The following is a 20,990-nucleotide window of genomic DNA, read 5'->3' on the forward strand; positions in this document are numbered from 1 at the left end:
CTACAGGAAGGTGCATTGTTTCAGGAAATGGTTAACTGCGAACCTACCAGAACCTTGGTGTTTGCTACAGTGGGAACCTCTTTAGCATAGCACAGAACATTATAGATCAATGCGGTAATCAATGAGAATTTGTACACTGCAGAGATCTGTTTTGATGAGAGCAGCACTTATGGCCTTGTTTTGTGTCACCGTTGTATAATGTTGGACACTGCAGGCTCTTTTTGGGGTTTTGATTTAGAATGCAAGGACCGCAGGGAATATTATTTAACATTTCTTTTGTATTTCGGTGGATTTTTTTTACTGTGTTGTGGATTTTCTGCCATTGCTAGCTAGAATTTAGTAATCTGATGCCAGCAGCCTCTATTTAACCCCTCCGGTGCTGCTGTTATGTTTGCTGGGTTTCTGCAGCGTCTACGATTTCATACGTTGCACTCAGGAACAGGTAAACTAAGCTCTAATCTTCATCTTATGCATAAATGTAAAATGAATGGAATTTATTGCTTAATTATTCTAAAGAGTAAAATACTGAAATGCTTCATTTAGTTTCTGTCAGTATTTAGTTTCTTTGAATATGGAAATTACAAATATATTATCATTTTAGAATGCAGTGGTGATCATCTGTCTAGTTGCACTGTATGAAATTATTTTCATGTCTCATGTTTTAAATGAATATCTGAAGTGTACATTTCGGTTGCTATAGTTTAGTATTTAACTCAACTTGATATATGTATAATATACCATTGATTCAGAAAGTAGGTGTTTTCTTTTTCTGATTGAACAAAGTTGTTTCCCCTTTTCACTGAGTTTTATTGAAATCAGAATGCTTCAGAGCTCAAATCTTCCTAAAAAGAGGAAAGGCTTAAGTTAATAGATTGTTATTATAATTTTAGTTAATAACAATAGGTTGTTATTTTGAAGTGTTTAGACAGAGGCTACTGAGGCCTAGTTTTCTGTGACTGGAAGCCCTGACTTCAGAGCATGTCATGGAAATGCCTGTTTTCTGGGGGGACGTTAAGCTGTGGACTGAACAGAACACTGTTGGGGTGAGGGGAGCAGAGAGCCCAGACCAAAGGAAAGAAAGGGTGAGGCAGTGCTTGGGGTCAGGGATTTGAGTGTGTGACCTTGGGGGACAGAGTAACTCACCCCTTCTGGCCCCCTATTTCCATCCTGCCAGTTTGAATAAAGACTCTGTTGTTCTTCTAGAGGGGATGGTATAACATTTATCAGGAACTCAAGATCATCTGACAGTGTCTGTGCATGAAAAGACCCCTCCTCTCAATAAAGGGAGGCTCTTTGAGTCTTCCCTGTTTTCCTTTGCAGTGTTTTAGCAGCTGAGGCTATTTTGAAAGGGAGATTACGGCTCTTTTAAATTAAACTAGTAAATCTCCTGGCTCCATTGCAGCTCTTTTGCCAAATAGGCATTGAGGAGTTTTTAGTGTCCTGAGGGCACCTGCTGGCGGCCTTATGGCCTCTGGACGGGCAGGTGGCAAGGCGCGTGTCCCGCTGCAGCGGGTGCAGTGCTGATGCAGAGGTGCAGCTCCCTGGACACCTGCCAGGGATGCGGCCGGCCCGCCTCCCTCCCAGGCACAGCGCGTGCCCTGAGGGCCTCTGAGGAAAAAGCTTGCCTGCTTTTCTCAGCCGAGGACTTTTGAGAGGTCCCCTTTCCACTGAGAGCAAGCCTAGGATCCAAAGACCAAAGGCAGCTGGAAAGGAAGAGTCCAGCCACCTCCCCTTGTGAAAGTGTGAATCGGAGAGCTACCTGCCCAGGCTAGTTCCCACCCACGGGTCTAGACACATTAAATGCGTGTTTGGGAGAGAATAGAAGGATTTGCTTGCAGATTGGCTGTTCATTCCTCGCTGATAGAGGTCATGTCTCTTGAGTTCTTGGTCATCGTTATGGGGTCTTGGTGACAGATGCCACCCTTAGGGGAAGGCTGAGGCCGTAATGGTTCCCACTCCCACACATGTGTGTGAGTGGTAGAAGTTGGACCACCTGGCGGACTTCTCCATCCAGCACAGAGGAGCCCATCTGTGTGGTTTATGGTCTCTACACATGCACATAGGAGTGTGGGGACTTTCTTAGTAAAGCGGTTCAGAAGATGTTCTGCTCAGATCTCCTCCCACTTTCCATGGTGCTGTTAGTCATTTTCGGGGTTAGAAAACTCGTCAAGAGAAGATGTTCTCATTTTAAAGTATTGCCTGGGAATGGTCCTGAAGAGACTTCTGTTAGAGGAATGAAGGAAGGTATTTGGGAAATAGCAAGTACATGTTCCTCCCTATACTTCTCCAGGTAATCCGTGGACACTTTTAATCAATAAAATAAATATTCTCTGTTATTCTCAATTTTCTGAGGCCAGGAATGTTGGGAAGAAGCATGATGCCAAACTAATAACATAAAGGAATCAATGAAAGAAGTAGTAATTATCTCATAAATATAAACATATCAATAATTAAGAAGACTTTTACAGTATTTATTATCTTGCCTGTAAATTGCAGGCTGATGAAGTGGGTTTAGGTTTCAGACAACCTGCTTCAAATATGCCGTCTCTAGTCATTAAGAAGGAAATGGCTGTCATCATGTAATGAGTTGACTAATTTTTTGCAGAAATGCAACCAAAAACTTTGAATGCCTGGTTAATTTAAAACGGTTGTTTCAGAGAAGGTTTTATATGAGTTGTATAAGTTGTAAAGTCCTGGGAGATACATTCTGACAAACTCTAAAAATTGAACGCATAAAATTAAAGCCAACTTCAGGAAAAAAAGAAAGGGGGGGACATGTTGGTAGAAATAGATGGTAGGTTTTAACAAACAATTTTTCAATAGGATAATGTCATATACTTTAGACTTACTAATAGCTTTTGAAGTTTTTTTTTTTGGTAGAAGAAGTAATTAGCCTTGCAATGTTTTTTCTTTTTTCTCTCAAGAATGCTTAGTCCTTGAAGCTTGTTCTTAACTTCTAAGCAGGACCACATTGGAACAATTTTTATTCACTTTGAAATTTTAGTTTTATTTCAAGATTGTGTTTTCTAATAACTTAGATTATAAAAAGTTTATTATTTTTTCTGTATTTTCCCCTTGAGCAAATATCTTTGAAATCAAGGCACTCATCAGAAAAGAGTAGCCTGTCTGTACTTCTCTGCAGTATTTCTCTTGCCTATTGATGATAAAATCTTTAAAAAAATGCTTTATTAGAATCTTGATAGCTCATGAAGGTGCTTTCTGAATGAATTACCGTGCCCTTGTATGTAGTGACGAAGCTCATCTTCTCTGAGTATGGTTTCTGGATTTCCTTAGCATCTAGCTTAAATGGGGGGGTCTTTGTGAAAGCCTTCCACTGAGGTGAAGGCCCTGCAGGGGAGGTTAATTCTGGGAGCTGGAGGTAAGACACCAAGACAGTAGAGCAGAGCCCCAAGCTGAGTCACTCCTTCATCCTTCAATCATTTGCTCCTAATTTGGGGGAGAGATCATGGATCCTTCAGAGAAGTAAAAGAAGCAACGGGCTCCCCACAGAAAAATGCTTATGCACATAAACTTGTGTATACAATTTTAAAGAGTATATTGCTCCCCTTGTACAGACCAGGTAAAAAAAGCTCAGGTAACCCAGGTTATAAACCTTGCCTTAAAGATCACAAAAGCAAAGTACTTGACATGCAGTAGAAAAAAAGTCCTGTACGTTTGAAGGTGATGTGTTTCTGTCCTGAGGTTAGTGAATACACCCAAGGTCCCCGAATTGCCATAGGGCAGTGGGAGAGATGGGCAGCACCCCGCACCCGGTGCTAGCTGAGGCAGAGACCCTGGTCCAGGGGTGGGCCCCAGGCCTCAGCCCGCACTTGGGAAGACCTGCTTCAAAATGCTTCTTGCTTAAAAATACTTCAATACCATTTTCATGAGCTATGTTACTTCAGATCACTGTGCAAAAAATCTATCCCAAGCCTAACTCTCTATAGGATAAATGAATAATTAGATACATTGATCTAAGTCAAGGGACTAGGAATGATGGAAAATTCTAACCCTTTTCCCTATCCCTATCCCTATCTGTATCCCTATCCAATTAGTGTACTTCATTTAGATGAATAGGGACTGCACTTTCTTGGGTCAGCACTGTTTCAGCTGCACCTGAAGGGCTGGCTGGGGCTTGTTTATTACTGACAGTAGACTTCCTTGCCCAATATGCTGTGATGCCCTGACTTAGAAGTCTTGTTTTAGATCAGACATATTGGTACAGAAGTCTCTATATAAGGTTTGCTTTAGTCCAGTAGATTTTACTATAGTCAGAGCTCTTCGGTGAAGGCATGAAAGTGATAGAAAAGTTGAGCACGAAATAAAAGCTTCCAAAGTGTCATTTTAATCTGAAAGACCCTTAGAGTATTGATGAGAAACCCATGTTTTGTCCTGAGGATAAGGATCCCTCTTTAGAGTTTTTGCTTGAAGTTGTCCCTTTGGAGTTTGGAGTACACCATCTCTGAACACACTCTTTAGTCTCCACCACCAGCCCTGGCTGGTTTCACAGAGCTCACTTGCCCACTTGCAGTGGGTACATTTTTCATGCTTGTCAACTAACTGCGTATCTGGATGTTTGATCTAAAATACCATGCAGTGATAATTACCTCAATGATTGAGGTAAGCCCAAAGATGTGTGTGTGTTTGTAATTTTTATCACCAAAATAATTAGTGTGTCACTTTGGAAAACAAACAAACCTGTCAAAATTCTTGGTGTAAAAAGTGAGATTATAAAGGCTGTCAAGATATTGTCTTTCAGTGTTTTGATCCCTTTCCACAGTAAAATATTTAAAGTAGCGTAGCTAGAGTAATACAGAGTTTCTCATTTGGAAAATAAGTATTTAGCTATTAGAATACATCTTCAACAATTACTTAATCCAAGTTCTTAAAAATATATTTCATATATGAATAATAAACTTATACCTAAAACTAAATGATACTTCTAGTCTTGCCAGGTGGAAGGAAAATGAGGCTGAGTTTAGGAGATGACTCATTTTAAAATGAGAGGAGCCTTTAATTTGATTTAAGTATATATAAAATAAATATATTTGGTAGGAAAGAGTAAGGTAAACTGTGATTCTTTTCTTAACATTGGAAATATTATAATCACTATAATAATTTGGTATTTCTTATAGATTCTATCCATTTCCTCCACTCATTCTTGCTGTGATCAGCAAGGCATTTTAGCTAAAATTTAGGTTTCTTTGTATGGAAATCAGGTGCAATATAATGATCTTATGTTGTCAAGATCATTGGAGTTATTTGATCGATCTTAAATATGCTCATATTTATTGGGAGAATGTACTTAAATATTTTTATGGATTCATAAAATTTGCATTATAAAATGTGAAAAATTATTTTTAGCATTCTTGAAATAACATTTAATCATTTTCATAAAATAGTTAAAGAGTGATTTCAATTTTAAGCTTTTTTTTTTTTTTGTCTTTTTGCCATTTCATGGGCCGCTCCCGCGGCATGTGGAGGTTCCCAGGCTAGGGGTCTAATTGGAGCTGTAGCCGCTGGCCAATGCCACAGCCACAGCAACTCGGGATCCAAGCCGAGTCTGTGACCTACACCACAGCTCACGGCAATGCCGGATCCTCAACCCACCGAGCAAGGCCAGGGATCAAACCCATAACCACATGGTTTCCAGTCAGGGTCCACTGAGCCACGACGTGGACTCCAATTTTCAGCTTTAATATTAATGAAAATTTTGGGTATCAGTGCTAACAGTATTCAGTTTCAATTTTTTTAAATAAATATCTATTAATTTCATAATTTAACTCAGTTACATAATTAATCCCCTAGAACAGAGAGTTTTGTTTACTTTATTCTTACTTGAGAGACATTCATTTTGGTAAGAGTGTTTAGAAGACAGTTCAGTCGTTCTGTGTGTAGGACATTATGCAATTAACCCTATATTTCCCATTTTTTTCTGCTCTGTATTCACAAAATGTCAAAATATAACATTCAAAGAGTGCAAATAAATAATGTTTATAGTGCATTGAATCCTTTCTTTAACACATGATAAATCCGAAGCAGTATTTCATAGTTACTCCCTGTCTCTCTTGTTCCTAGGATTGATGAGTAATGATTTTATTTTGGAATTGTAAAAACTTAGCTTCAAATCCCTCATTCTGGATAGCTGAGTTTTCCAATATGCTAAATATTTGCCAACCACCTTGTTCTTGATGCTGTTCATTTACATTATTTTATTTAACATCTTTCTCATCAGAATTGACGATCACTCTTTTTTGTTTTTTAAAGTAGGGAGGCAGAAAAGAGCATTTCATCTGGTTTTCATAAAAGTTCACATACCCTAATTTTTTGGTTGTTGCTCAGTGGATATTGTTTTAACATCAATATAGTTAATGTAGTTCTATTCTCAGCGCTATGCACAGGACCAAAGTGTTCAGAGCACCTAAAGCCATAACCAATCTGCTTGATTTGTTATTGTGCTTTTTTCTCGGTTTGCCTGCCCCCTTTCTCTGTGACTTCTTATTTCTGTCAACATGTTTGCATCAACCCTCTTGTTCTTTGACAATGTGCATCGTCAGTGGTCCTGTGGCGTTCAACGCCAGAGAAACTTTCTTGTGATTGTGACTGTAAAATTATGAGTAAAGGTCTTTCCTTTGAAGAAATAAAGTCAAGAAGCTCAGATCTGTGATACTAGTTTTTGCCAGAAGAGAAGCCTTTTCCACTTACTTTCCATTTTTTGGCAAGATTCTCAAATAGGGTACGATAATTTGCTATAACCGAATGTTCTTGTTTAAGCTCCAGATAAGCTAACATCTGTACATCAGTTGTGCTTTAGTTATCTCTCATTGCATCAAAGATATTTTGAGGTTGAAGGATAGAAAAAAAAATCCATATTTTAATGAAGAGTTTACAGTAAATACATTAAATGATGTTTTGTGTATATTCATTTAATTTTAATTTCCACTTTCAAATCTACCTTCATACCAAAAGCGACTTGACGTTTCTTTCAAAATGTAAAAATATAGCCATATGCAATCAGTTAAAGACATGTACTAAAGATCAGCAAGAGAAAATAAGGGCAGATGTTTCACCTGTAGATTTAACCATAAACATCCTGACGCAGTAAAAGGTCATTAGTTTAAAATTTACAGCATCCTTAACATGAAAGTAAACCAGTTATTGAAGTGCACATGGTTTTGCCCTGATACACCAGAGAGACATTTCTTCTGTGTAGTTTCCTGGAGAAGATGGTCAGTAGCATAGGTGTGGTCTGCACGGTGATCTCTATAATATGATGACAGACAATACAGGAAAAGAAGTGGGGTGGAGAGGGGAAGGGAACTGTGCGGATAGTGTGCCTGGCTCTCTGCTGGCCTGGGTTCCTGCAAAGCTTGAGTTTAGAATAGCTAAATGGATTTACTGTATCTCCCTCACAGAGACCTTTCTCTCTGTATTATTGCTTTAAGTTAAACATTTCAGAAATTTCCAGGGACACTGTATTGGGTCGATTAGTGCAGCTGGGCGACTTTAGCGTCGTGGGTTTAAAGAGCCAGCACCTTGGGTAGAGGTTTCCTTGTAGTCCTGAATGGAACCCTATCCATCCTTCTCCAACTGCACTTGAGGCCAGCCAGGAAACCACACTGAGTGCTTTTAAGGCCAGCAAGATATCCTGAATTTTTAAAGGAACAGGTTTTGGAATGCGAGTTTAAGGGGAATATATTTTGAATTATTATATTTGAAATGTAATTCTGAACTCACTGACCCAAACCTTAAACACGGAGGGGCTTTCGAAGAGAATTCCTTTCCTGTGTCAGTAGGTGAGTCTCTGACCACCCTGAGCTGTGTTTGCTTTGTGATCCACAGCAGGTATGCTGTGCATATGTGTTTGTGAGCGGGCCTCTCTCCTTCCATTTGCTTTGTGCTTTCCTCACTTGCATTGTTCCTCCTGTCACCTGGAGTGGGAGCACAGTTGAAAGGCCAGGCCTCTGGACAGCCTGAGCACGTTGGCACTATGGCAGTGAGCATCTGGGCCAGTGAGATTGCAGTGTTTTGCAACCTGGTTTCTTGCGGCTAGCCTTTGAGATGTGTATGAGTATGAGCACTTCAGGTTTTTCTCTCAAATAATGTGGAGGCATAAAATGATGTCCAGATTTCTATGCCTAGTGTTTTCCCACTGCCATGCAGGGAATTTCCAACTTTAAAAAATCCATGCCATATATCTAGAAATCATTAGTTTGCATAGCCAAAATAAAAACAAAGACAAAGGAACAACAAAATTAAGAAGAAAAGAACAATAACTAAGTTATTTACAGTAATTTACTTGGCAGAAGGTCTGGGTTTAAAACATCTGTTTCTGTTACCAAAGCGGTTGCTAGAGTGAATTTGTTTTGTACTCTTTTGTAGCTTCACAATATATTTTTCAATGATAAGCAGTATCCACCCCTCATAAGTACATCTTGTTTTGTTCTGTGTACCCTTCAAATTCATCTTCGTCATCACTGGAGTATTACTCTTGTTATTTCTATCACTACAGCCAAGATAGTATATTGATGTCCCTATTTTTCATTTCCGTATCTTTGGGAAACTGATTGGACATGCAGGATCATTGCAGGTTATGCTGTTTTGCTAGTGAGTGTTGCCTGGGCATGAGGTCTGGTTCAAAACCGGTGTTTTCCTCTATCAGGGCTGTTTGCATCCAGAGCGCTTTCCTGTACTGTCTCCATTTGTGACTTTGCCCAGCACCACAGCTTCTTAAACCTGTGCTTAACACCCAGTCCCCAGACAATGAAAACAAATAAACCCCGGTTTTTTCCACAGGGTTTCCTGGCTGGTTATTCCAAGACTTTGCACGTGACAGCCGGTCTTCCCCGTGAATGGAGTACTCAGTGTCAAAGTGGAAGCCTGGTCAGTTGGAAAGTCGCAGTGAAACACCCCCTCCTGTGGGCAGCACCTCCCTGAGTCTGATTATAAAGGGTCCCCGTATTGGGAAAAAAGAAAGAAGGGTCCCTGAGATGGTTAATTTTGTGCTCTGCTTGCCGGGGTACTTTGCTGTTCTTTCTAATGTAGATTCTGGGGAAGGTATGGGTCAGTCACGAAGCCTGGAACCGTGTTTACATATGAAGTTCACACTTCTCTAAACCAAGACATGTGCACCTCCTTTTGCCCTGTCATCGATACCCTCAGACCTTTCTTCAGATACATTTTATTATTATTTACTATGGTTAATAAATGCAGTCTGCTCTAGATTTCCTGAAGACCATAAACATCCCTCTTTTATTATTCTGAGGCACAAAGGGGTGTTGTGTGTGTGTGTTTTCTGTTGTTGATGTTGTTCAAAAGTTTCAGAAATTTTAATTTACTGGCTTCTTTGGAGGCCTGTAGCATCAGGTCAATATAGAGGTCAAGGATACAGACATCACTAAGCATCATAGTACGGGGGGAGTATTTCTGAACCCTGAAACTTTATATAGTCTTAAAAGTGAAAACTTATGTAACATTTAAAAGTAGGAAAAAATCAAACTGATAACTAATGTTTATGATCTTAAATAGCTTTTTATTTCTCTATGTCTTTTAGCCTATTTAAAGTAAATCTACAGCATTTTTTGTGCTTTCCCAAATCCCCATCCTCCAGAATGACCCTATTACATTTAATTTTTTTCTTTCTTTTTTTTTGCTTCTTAGGGCCACATCCACGGCCTATGGAAGTCCCAGGCTAGGGGTCAAATCAGAACTACAGCTGCCAGCCTATACTATAGCCACAGCAACACAGGATCCAAGCCATATCTGTGAACTAAACCACAGCTCACGGCAGCACCAGATCCTTAACCCACTGAGTAAGGCCAGGGACCTAACCTGCCTCCTCATAGATAGTAGTTGGATTTATTTCCACTATGCCACAGTGAGAACTTCTACATCTTTAAGTTTATAATTTTTTTTTAGGACCATCAATATTGTTATTATTTATATTATTGTTAGGAATATAAGCTAACAAAAGAAATATTAGAAAGCTAGGAATTTTATAACCTATTCAAATATAAATATTAAAATACATTCATAACTAATGTGTGTACCAAATAATTTTAAGGCATAATACAGGCTGGTTTCAAAGAAAGATTTTCAGGGATACCTTGAGTCATCAGAAAAAAAATATGAAGGGATAAAATAGCTTACTTATTTCACGATATGGAAACTTTCAGTCACAAATATATTACTATACACCAGAATTGTTTTATTTGCCCACATAAAAATATGATCATATAAAGAATAAATGGCAGAATGCTTATTTTCAGATTAAAGATACATAGTGAAACCTGATCACATTCGTTACTTCAGGTGTTTTTGGTTAGGTCAATCTGTATACATCTCAAAGAATAGATAACATCTCCGTGAAAGTCACCGTTTTCTTCATACCTTAGGCTCCCACTGGCTTTGTGGAAATTAACGGGAAGAGGAAGCCAGAAATAATTGTTTCCTTCTGAACATTTGAGCATCTATTTTATACCAGGCCAATTAATAATTTTCATAAACAGTATGACTTTAACATTTTAACATTTCTCTAAGCCCATTTCAAGTCATCTTTTGGAAAGATTACTGATATTATGTGTATTTTAACTATGATTGCCCCTTCCTTATCAGTCTGATCTCCAGTACCATGATTTCATATTCTTAATCTCATCTATCTGATTAGAAAATAACATACATTTCTAAAGTTCATTATAATTTGTAAAACTGACATATCTCATTTAAGCCGCATGAAACTTTTGTGAGAAAGTGGTATCCACACCCCATTTTATAAAAGAGGGTAGAATTCTAGGATCGAAGGGTTGTTATCAAGATAACTTCCCTAAAAACGGAAGGGTTGGGATGAGTGAGAGAGAATTCTCCTTCCCAGATGAGCCGCCAGGCTTCTTTCCTGTGCCCTAAGATTATAAATCACAGAGACAGCACCACAGGCCTGCAGGCAAATATTTAATCTTTCTCTAGGAGTAATTCACCTCTGGAGGGTCTATTGAGTATAAATAATTTCTGAATGCAAACATCTTTGACATCTCATTAACTTAATAAATAATAGCTGATGCATTTACTTGAACTGTGAAATTTATATACCAGAGAGAGAGACAGTAGTATTGCGGTTTTAATGGTAGAAATAGACCACATTGGGAACAAATGGGAATTCTGAAAGTGAAATTTCTAAGGTGCATTTGGAGCACAGTCACTAATTTTAATGAATCCCTAATAGCCGGAGATAACTGTTCTTATAAGGAATGACACTTTGTATACGTGTCCTGAGCCTGTACCAGAAACTGGAATTTAAGTTACTGAAGAATTATGGAAGAGGTTTTTGCTGAAGACTGATAGGTCGGAGGTACTTCTAGCCCTACCTCAGGCCTGGCGTTCAGGGGACACAAATCTGCTACCTAATTATTTGCCATCGAATTGTGGAGTGGACAGGGGTGTTGAATGAAATCCTCAAGAAGTATTTGAGGGCCAATATTTTTACTATACTAGGAACTTTGACAGAAATTCAATCGTCAATGCCAATTTTTTGATCTTGCATCTGTACACATAGTATTTACTATTGTACAGATTGTATGGTTAATGATTAAAGTTAATAAGCATATTGCCCATTTTATTTTAAGGCCTAGATACTAAGTCCTGTTACATAGTATTTGTTTCTTATCCCCGACTGTTAAATTAACTGAGGTGAAATTAGGCTTTCTAGGGCTCTGCTGTATAGCAGTTATGGCTGACTGATTCCAGTTAGTTCCGTTACTAGATATAATCTAGGGGTGAGAGTGAACATGCCTTTGCAGGCATAGAACTCTCTAAAATGAACTTCAAAAATGGGAGAAAACTATTTCAAAATGGGATTTTCACGATATGAATCAGTAGTGAAGATGTTATCTCAGTCTTCGACTTTGCATTTTATTTCCTGCCTATGAAAAGAATATTCTTATAACGTATTAAACTGAATTAAAATATGTAAATATACACAATGAACTTCTTTGCAGAACAGATACTGACTCACAGACTTTGAAAAACTTACAGTTTCCAAAGGAGATCGTTCGGGGGGTGGGGAGATATGCTGGGGTTGTGGGATGGAAATCCTATTAAATTGGATTGTGATAATCATTGTACAACTATAAATGCAATAAATTCATTGAGTAATAAAAAATTTTACAAATCCAAAAAAAAATTAAAGATAGAATAAAATAAAAAATAAAATAAAATGTATAAATGTTTTTTATCACATTATAACCAAAGCAATATTCATTAACTTGTGTGCTGACCATAGTAATCAGTGTTAAAAATACCCTGCCTTGTCTCAAATTAAAAACTTGTTCTTAGAACTGAGTTTGCTTTTGTGTATGTTCTGCATAGAGACATATGATAAACATATTTTTGCTCAATATTATAATTTTTCTATGTACTGTGTGGTAGATAAAGTACCTTAGGACTCATCTAATTTTATGGCGTTTCAGCACATATCCTGCTAGAGAGGATAAACAAAAATAAAATAAGAAAAATTTAAAGAAGTGTAAGAAGCCTCTGGGAAGGATGATTCTTCTGATTTTGGGGTCCATGATTTTTGTAATTTTTTGTTGTTGTTGTTGTCTTTTAGGGCTGCACCCATGGCATATAGAGGTTCCCAGGCTAGGAGTTGAATCAGAGCTGTAGCCACCGGCCTACACCACAGCCACAGCAGGATGGGATCCAAGCCGCATCTGTGACCAATACCACAGCTCATGGCAATGCTGGATCGTTAACCCACTGAGCGAGACCAGGAATCGAACCTGGATCCTCATGGATGCTAGTCAGATTCATTTTGAGCCACGATGGGAACTCTGATTTTTGTAATTTTTTTGAATGGTGAAAATCTGTTCTATATAGGAAGAATATTTATTTTTTGAGATGACACATAGCAAAATTATGGATATGCGTTAGAAATTGTGCAGGGTTACTGTGAGTCAGTCGTGAAATTGGTTGAGTCCCATCTTTCATCATCATCCATTGTAATGATGTTTTTAATGCAGTGTATATTTCTTCTGGCAATGCAGAAGTCCTTATTTTCAAGTACTGTGGTTTGGTGTCAATAACCTTTCTTTTTCTTCTTGCATATTAGATATACATTCTATTTGGTCAAATGTAGCTGTTCTATAAATCATTAAGTAGATGTTTAATGTATGAAACCAGAGTTATGGTTTTCTCCTTATAATTTTAATATACACACTCAATCACACACCTATATTATTTGGAAGATATTTTGTTCATTGACTATGATTGGTCTTATTGGAATCTTTTGTGCTTTGACATTAGATATCATAAGGTACAAAAATTTAAATCGTAGTGATGCATGTTCATACATTGTTACTCTTACCATAATGACTGAGGTTTAGGAGAAGCTAATTGTCTTTACAGAAAGCTCATGTGTCATTAGCTGACTTTTAATTCATGCAATGAAAACAGTGTGTTTATTTACAAAGTTTAATTAACCTGCTTTTTCACAAAGGATGAAATTAAGGTCTGTTTTTAAAGTCTTCACAAAAAATAATGCTCAAATTATAACACTTCACTGGACTTGGATATTTTTGAACTTGAGCCATTTCAGTAGACTGAAGCATCTGATAGATTTCCTGGAGCTAAATTAATAATAGTAATAAATTTGCTCCTTTATAGTTCTATTGAATATTAGAAGCAAAACGCATTTGTATCAATTCCATTAGTAAATACCATGAATCTATCATTTTGTAGCTATGCCACCTGGCAATCGATATCTTTAATCACCTATTAAGGAAGGTAATCAAGTAAAATGTTTTATATTAATGAACTATTAGACTCTGAATATTTTAGGAGGAAGTTTTGTTGAGTGCCATTTATTCTATTAATAATAGAGAAATGTGTCTTATGAAGACAAATTAGAGTACTTTAAAAGTCAATAATATATTTAAAACAATAATTACAAGAAAAGAAGTTTCTTGTAAAAACTATGTATTTAGATTTTAGAATGTATTTTTTGTACACTTTTAAGCAAAAATGTTATATTTTAACTGGTGGTGAAATTAGTGCTAAGAAAACTGTGAAAAACTTTTCAGAATGTGAGAGAACTGTAATGGTGTACTAAAATATATGCAAACAATAGTATATGCTGAAATATTTAATGTCTTTTTTTACATTTACATTAGTCATTTTTAGTAGATTTCTAGCACACTAGGTATTACCAAATTTAAAAAAAAAAACAGTTTTTAAAGCTGCAAATTCTATTCCATGCGTATGCAAACTCATGTAAGAATTAGTTCTGGCTGGATACCTGAATGGCCTGGCAAACTAAATATACCCCCCCCTTTCTTAAGCCAATTAATTAAGATCATTGTCCTAAAAAGCTTTTAAGTGATAGAATACCATTGCTTGAAAGCAGTGTTTTCATAAGAAAGTACACCCAGTTTTATTACCAAATTGTACCTGAAACATCAGCTCTTGGTTCTTTGCATTTGAGGTGCCCTTTCTGCACAGCAAACATTCACCAGATATGCACATCTAGATTTTCTCAGGAAAAGGTGAGTGAAGCAAGGTCGAAGCCCCTTTTGAGGATCTGAAGAATGGGCCAGAGAAGGATTCCCAGGGAGTTCAGTTTCTAAGACCTAAGTCAGTTCCTGAGCACAATGAACTGTTTCCTTGAAGCCTTTAAAATAGGAATGGTTTTTGTCATTTCTTTAACCTTAAGGACTTCTAAAGCAGCTTTCAACTTAATGACTAATTTTTCTCTTTCAAGCCCACAAGTATCTCAGTGGGTCTATTAATTTGTCACAGTATTTCAGAATGAATCAGCATTTAAGGAGTCATCAGGCCTAATTACTAGGTATGTGAAATTTTAGGGAAGAGCTTTACGAATTGCAGTAATCTTTTTGAATGATATTTGTAGCCACTACATAGTAATTTTAATTTTATCATTACTAGTTATTATAGTTTTTCTTGTGAGGTGTCATAATACTAAAAACAAAGCAACTTTAAAAATAAGAATATGAAGTTACACAAACAGTAAAAATAAAGGAGAAAAAAAAAGTTTACTTTTATAACTTTTATTCTATTCACTAAGGAGGTCCAGAAGAACATTAGGAATCTATAATCACCAAACCATGTACATACCTTTTAAAGTTTGTGCTTTTGAGAGGGAAGTGGACTCCATGTGGAGTAAATTTTAGCAGAATATAGTATCATAGAATATACTGCTGTTATCTATATGACATATTTGAAGAACATTTTAGTATTTATTATTGTAGTTATGACATTCTCTGACTTTTCTAAGATATTGTGTAAAGGAAAAGGGAAGCAGCTTCTAGGAAATTGAAGTGTATGGATTTTTTGTGCCTGCAGACTTAAAAAAATTTTTTTTTCATTTACTATCTTATTTTTTTTTTGTACTGCCTGCATTTACCATGCTTGTATCATCTACCTAAAATTCTCTTTGACCATCACAGAAGTCAGCCAAACATATTTTCCTGAGAGTGAGCTAGGTGTGTCACTGTTGGCAGGCATGCTTTACTCACTATTATTTATTTATTTAAAGTTTAGTTGATTTACAGTGTTGTGCCGATCTCTGCTACACAGCATGGTGACCCATTCATACACACACATACATATAACCTTTTTCTCATGCTGTCCTCCATCATGTTCTGTCCCAAAAGATTGGATCTAGTTCCCTGTGCTGTACAGTAGGGCCTCATTGCTTATCCATTCTAAATGTACTCACCTAACTTTTTTCTCTCTCAAAATCCATGAGGAGAACATCTTTCATTGAGTTAATCTGAACTTTAAAATGTAAAAGGTCATTTATTCTCACGTGGTTACCCGCTCTGGCCTTTCTTTTTATGCAAATGCTAACGGCACTGCTTCTTTCCATTATTATTTTTTCTTTTTTTCTCAGACGCTTTCTTTCACATTATATTTTTAAGCCAAAAAATCAAAAGTAAAGTTTTATAAATTTATGTCTACAAGGTTAGACTTTTTAAAGTCTTTTTTATGGCTTTATTAAAAATGAATAGTCAGTCATCTGTATGTACTCTTTTGCTGAAGTTATTCTTGATTTGTAATTTTTAATGCCATGTCCTGAAAATATGTGCCCAGTTGTTCAGCTGATAGAGACCAGAGAATAATTTTGAAAGATATGATGTAGTTCAGAAGAGTTGGGTATATGCCCAGGAGTGGGATTGCTGGGTCGTATGGTAGTTCTGTATCTAGTCACTTATGATGGAGCATGATGGAGGATAATGTGAGAAAAAGAATGTATATATGTATGTGTGACTGGGTCACCTTGTTGTACAGTAGAAAATTGACAGAACACTGTAAACCAGCTATAATGGAAAGAATAAAAAAATAATTTAAAATAAAAGAAAAGAAGAGTCAGAGAGGAGACAGAATATTTTAATACTTATCTCCATTCAGTGAATACAGTTTTAGCCAGTATCACCAGAGGATAGGAGGTGCATTGGCATGGGTAGCCCTTTGAGGGGGGCATGGGTGGATTAACCTAGTTCTTTCCATACTTATTCTGTGTTTCTAGACTGAGAGTAAAAGATAACCCTCCCATTGTATAAAGCGCATTTGTAACACACATTCATTCCGGGGATTCAGGTCACAGCCTTTGCAGTTCAGGTGTGTGTATCACTCTGAGATGTACACACTGGAGATGGTGACGTTCACAACCCCTTTACTTTGTAGATCGAAGAGGTAGTACTTAGGTGATGCATTCTCCACTTTAAAGCCATTACACTTTTTATTTTCTTCCTGTTCTACAGGTGACTTGGATTACTACTGGCTGGATCCTGCCACGTGGCATAGCCGGGAAACATCACCTATTAGTTCGGTAAGCCTAGGAAGGGAGATTTGGGGGTTCAGGGAGTAGGTGTGCCGCTCCTTGATCTTTGTCTGATATGTGACAGACAGCAATCTTTTTTTTTTTTTTTGGTCTTTTTGTCTTTTAAGGCTGCACCAGTGGCATATGGAGGTTCCCAGGCTAGGGGTCGAATAAGAGCTGTAGCCGCTGGCCTATGCCAGAGCCTCGGCAACTCAGGATCTGAGCCTCATCTGTGACCTGCTCCACAGCTCACAGCAACACCAGATCCTTAACCCACTGAGCGAGGCCAGGGATCGAACTGGTGTCCTCATGGATGCTATTTGGGTTCATTAACCACTGAGTCATGATGGAAACTCCACAGATAGTAATCTTATTCCGCTCCATTATACATGTTATGAGAGAAAATATTGATTTCATTTAAGACAGTACAGTTTTGAAGAAGAAAAACAGTTATCACTGGATGATAAATTTTAAAGTAAGTAAAAGCAAGTATTAAATAATGACTATAGGTAAGTCAGATATTATTTTATCATAATATCAACATTAACACCTCAAAATACAGAATTGGTTTTATTTATGTAAGCAGATACATTTAAAATTTTAAGTTAATTTCATGTTAGAGCATATTTTAGACATGTACTTAGTTGCTAACTACTTTTAGAACTATTTGGTATAGTAAGTGCCTATTGCAAATAAAATACAGCTGTAAATAAAAATTGTTTTAAGCCAAGGATAGAACCCACCAAAATAAAGCATTCCCTCTAGAGTGTCTTTAACTGAGGGACTACAACCAATAATAATGTGTTCATAGAAAAGAAAATAGCTGGTTTATCTTTTTAAACTTTCTTCATGTTTTATAGCATCCTGTAACGTGGCAACCATCTAAAGAGGGAGATCGATTAATTGGACGTGTTATTCTTAACAAGAGAACAACAATGCCCAAAGAATCAGGTGCATTACTGGGTCTGAAAGTGAGTATGCTGGTTTATAATATGTTTTAAAGGATGAAATATATTATTCATCAACAAAGTTTCTGACAATGATTTTTAAATGTCTTTCTCTCCTCTTCAGGTTCGTCTAGTGACTGTGTTTTGTTAACACAGTGATGTCTTATGGTATATTTAGTATTTTTATCTGGGTAATATTTTAAAATCATTTTGTTAAGAATAGCATATGGGTGTGTTAGGATACTTTAGGAAAACTAAAGAAATTTTCTCTGAATATAAAGTTCAAGGACAATTTTTACATTAAAATGGTTTTAATGGATGGTGGTAAAATTAAATACACATTATCTTAACAAGTAACATAAAATATCATTAAAGAGATTGTTTCCTAAGCACAGTAGAATTTATAGTAGTCCCAAAAGAGTAAAATATATCTTTTTAAAATGTTAATTGCCTAGAGTTCCCTTATGGCACAGTGGATTAAGTCGCTGGTATCGTCACTACAGTGGCTTGGGTTGCTGCTGTGGTGTGGGTTTGATCCCTGGCCCAAGAAGTTCTACGTGCCACAGGTGGTGGCTAAAATTATTTTAAAAAATATAAAATAAAAATGAAAATGTTAACTGACTTCTAACTGGTAATGATTTTAAAAAACTAACAAGTTACAAAGATTATGATTTTGGTTAAAAAAAGGTATATGCATATACACTCTGTTTTATTATGTGTATGCATGTGTATGTGTTGAATCACATGGTTTTATTTGCTTTCATAAACCTAAAACATTTAAAGGTGTTGCTTTAAAATTATTATTTACCAAGAAATCTCTATACTATCGTATTATAGTTGTGTGATGGTTTGACCTCTTCAAAACCCTTGATAATTAATCTAACTGAAAAAATGTGTTTAATTTAATGTCACCTTATTGATTATTATCATTAATTTCTCTTGCTATGAAATAATTCTGATCAGTGCCACTGCTGAGCATGTCCCTAAGAATATGGATCAACCTCAACTTTTGACAGTATCCTTCCTGTTTTTAATTATGCTTATTGAGCCCCTGCACTGGGAGAAATTAAACTTAGAAACTTTGAGATGTGTTTAATTTTAGTTATAGAGAAAGACCCAGATGAGTGTGTCAGTTATTCAGTAATATAATGCAAACTTGGAGAGTTAAATTGGATCCCATATGGATTTCAGATGAGGGAATCATTCATGTGCTCAGTAGCTGAGATCAACTTAAGCTGTAACTCTGGACCATGGTAAATACCTTCCCCAGAGGAGCCTGTTCTTGGTTTAATACCCAGTCTTTGTCTTAGACTGATATTCTACTGAAAATATACAAAAGATATCAAGATCTCATGTCACAGTGGCACATTATCTGAATCTAGAAATTCAAGTGCATTTGGAAGGTAAAGAAAAAGAGAACCCTTCCTAGAAAACAGTGTCCAGCACTTTCTGTGTGTGAATTGGGAAGACTGTTGTCTCAGGGCGTACGCTGTTCCTGGTGCCCTTCTGTGTTAGGTTAGGTTGAGAAGCCAGTACATAAACTTCCGTAGGACACATGTCATCTCATATGCTCTGAGATGCTGTTTCCTTGTCAGAACTCTGATGAAGGCTCCTTTAATCAAAAATTGGATCTCACTGCATTTTTATCCTTACACTCAATTCTAGACACATCACAAAAGCTGTGAGATTAATTCCTCAAACTAATAAACTTAACATTTCAGTGTGAATCTTAGGAACTTATAAATTTATAATTATCCAGGTTGTTGGAGGAAAAATGACTGACTTGGGACGCCTTGGTGCCTTCATCACCAAAGTAAAGAAGGGTAGCCTTGCAGATGTAGTTGGACACTTGAGAGCAGGTAAAGTTTATTTTTTAACATTTAAATAAGGTCTACTGTATGCATGAGTTGGTGGTTTTCAGTTTGGGGTAAGTTATATATAAGTCAATTAGGTGAACAACAAATTTTGATGCATGCATTTTTTTTTTCTGATATGGATACTTACTGATTATAATAATAGTTAACTATATATCAGTAGTAGTTTGGAGAGAATGAATGGGAATCTTTAATTTATGTGAAAATAAATAGATGCAAAATGCTGAAGGATTACTTATTTTCCTATGTGACTTCATAATGTTGATGCAAGAACCCAAAATAGTTTAGCTCATGCAAAAAAATAATATCACTGTTTAATCCTTTGTATTTTAAGCCATAGTAATTATTAAAGTTTTTCATAGTGGCCCCCAAACACTTATTTAGTACCAGTGTTTTTAATAAAATATAATCATAATCACATTTCTTACAGAGATTATGTAATAAAATATTTGTTTAAATGCAACATATATTATACTCCTGCAGACATGCTACTTCTTGGTATTTGGAAACTGACATTATGTTGCTTTGTAACCTTAACAAGACATAATAAAATAATTTAATGTATTTAGATATGCTATACTTAGTAGCAAAATACTTTAAGATCTATTTTTGATAAAATGTTTATTTTTCATTTTAGTCAAAATCGTATTAACATAATAACATGTTAATTATATTAACTGTTTCCACTTCACTGACTTCAGAGTTTAGTAGAAATATTTTGGTTAGAGTGTCTGCATATGCATTTGCCAGACAATTATAAAGAAAACAGGGTAGGCTGGACTGTAGCACTGAGGATTAATAACTCACAGCACATGGAAAGCGAACATTTCTAGACCATGTTTTCTGTTTTTATAACTATGGTTATAATTATCAGAACCATTAGAAAAATATTTTATGACTGTTAAGGACATTTTTATTGTAGTTGATTTCCAGGATATCAGTTCAAAATCATTTAGACTTTTTCTTTGATAGGGATGTGCTCTGCAGGTACCATGTGGGGAGAAAATCCATATGTTTAATGACTTAAAAATAACCCATGAATAGTATAAGAATCTCTTTCTGTCTACTCAAGTGTAAGATAACTTTAACTACAGAAATCCGAATTTGCAGATCAGATTATAAATATGATGCCCTTTGGTTTTTGTCTTTGTGTTTCTTAGTAGATGATTAAGAAAGTCTGTGAAGGGTTTTTTCTATATTATATATCCCTTAGTGATTAATTTCATTTATTTAACGCCCTTATGTGCATAGTCTGAGAACTTAAAATGTTAAAAGCTCAAATTAACTATAAGTCATCTAAATGTGCTTTTCACTTGAAGCAATTGGTATATTTGAAAA

At 36.3% G+C, this 20,990-nt stretch overlaps 1 protein-coding gene across 50 annotated transcripts in view; it reads left to right on the forward strand.

Moving 5' to 3' along the window:
* The window catches only part of RIMS1 (regulating synaptic membrane exocytosis 1), a 462,151-nt gene that overhangs the window by 275,367 nt on the left and 165,794 nt on the right, over window positions 1–20,990 (forward strand). For all 50 annotated transcript variants that reach the window (XM_084959111.1, XM_021072879.2, XM_021072912.2 and 47 more), the window contains 3 exons: window positions 16,773–16,840; window positions 17,692–17,802; window positions 19,538–19,637. In XM_084959111.1, coding sequence (XP_084815237.1) covers window positions 16,773–16,840; window positions 17,692–17,802; window positions 19,538–19,637 — 279 coding nt within the window. The remainder of the gene's footprint in view (window positions 1–16,772; window positions 16,841–17,691; window positions 17,803–19,537; window positions 19,638–20,990) is intronic.

Source organism: Sus scrofa, chromosome 1 (assembly GCF_054392235.1).
Source record: "Sus scrofa isolate SSC_HxYL_T2T_F1_AM1 chromosome 1, Sscrofa_HxYL_maternal_Yorkshire_Landrace_v2.0, whole genome shotgun sequence".
NCBI classification, from domain to species: domain Eukaryota; kingdom Metazoa; phylum Chordata; class Mammalia; order Artiodactyla; family Suidae; genus Sus; species Sus scrofa.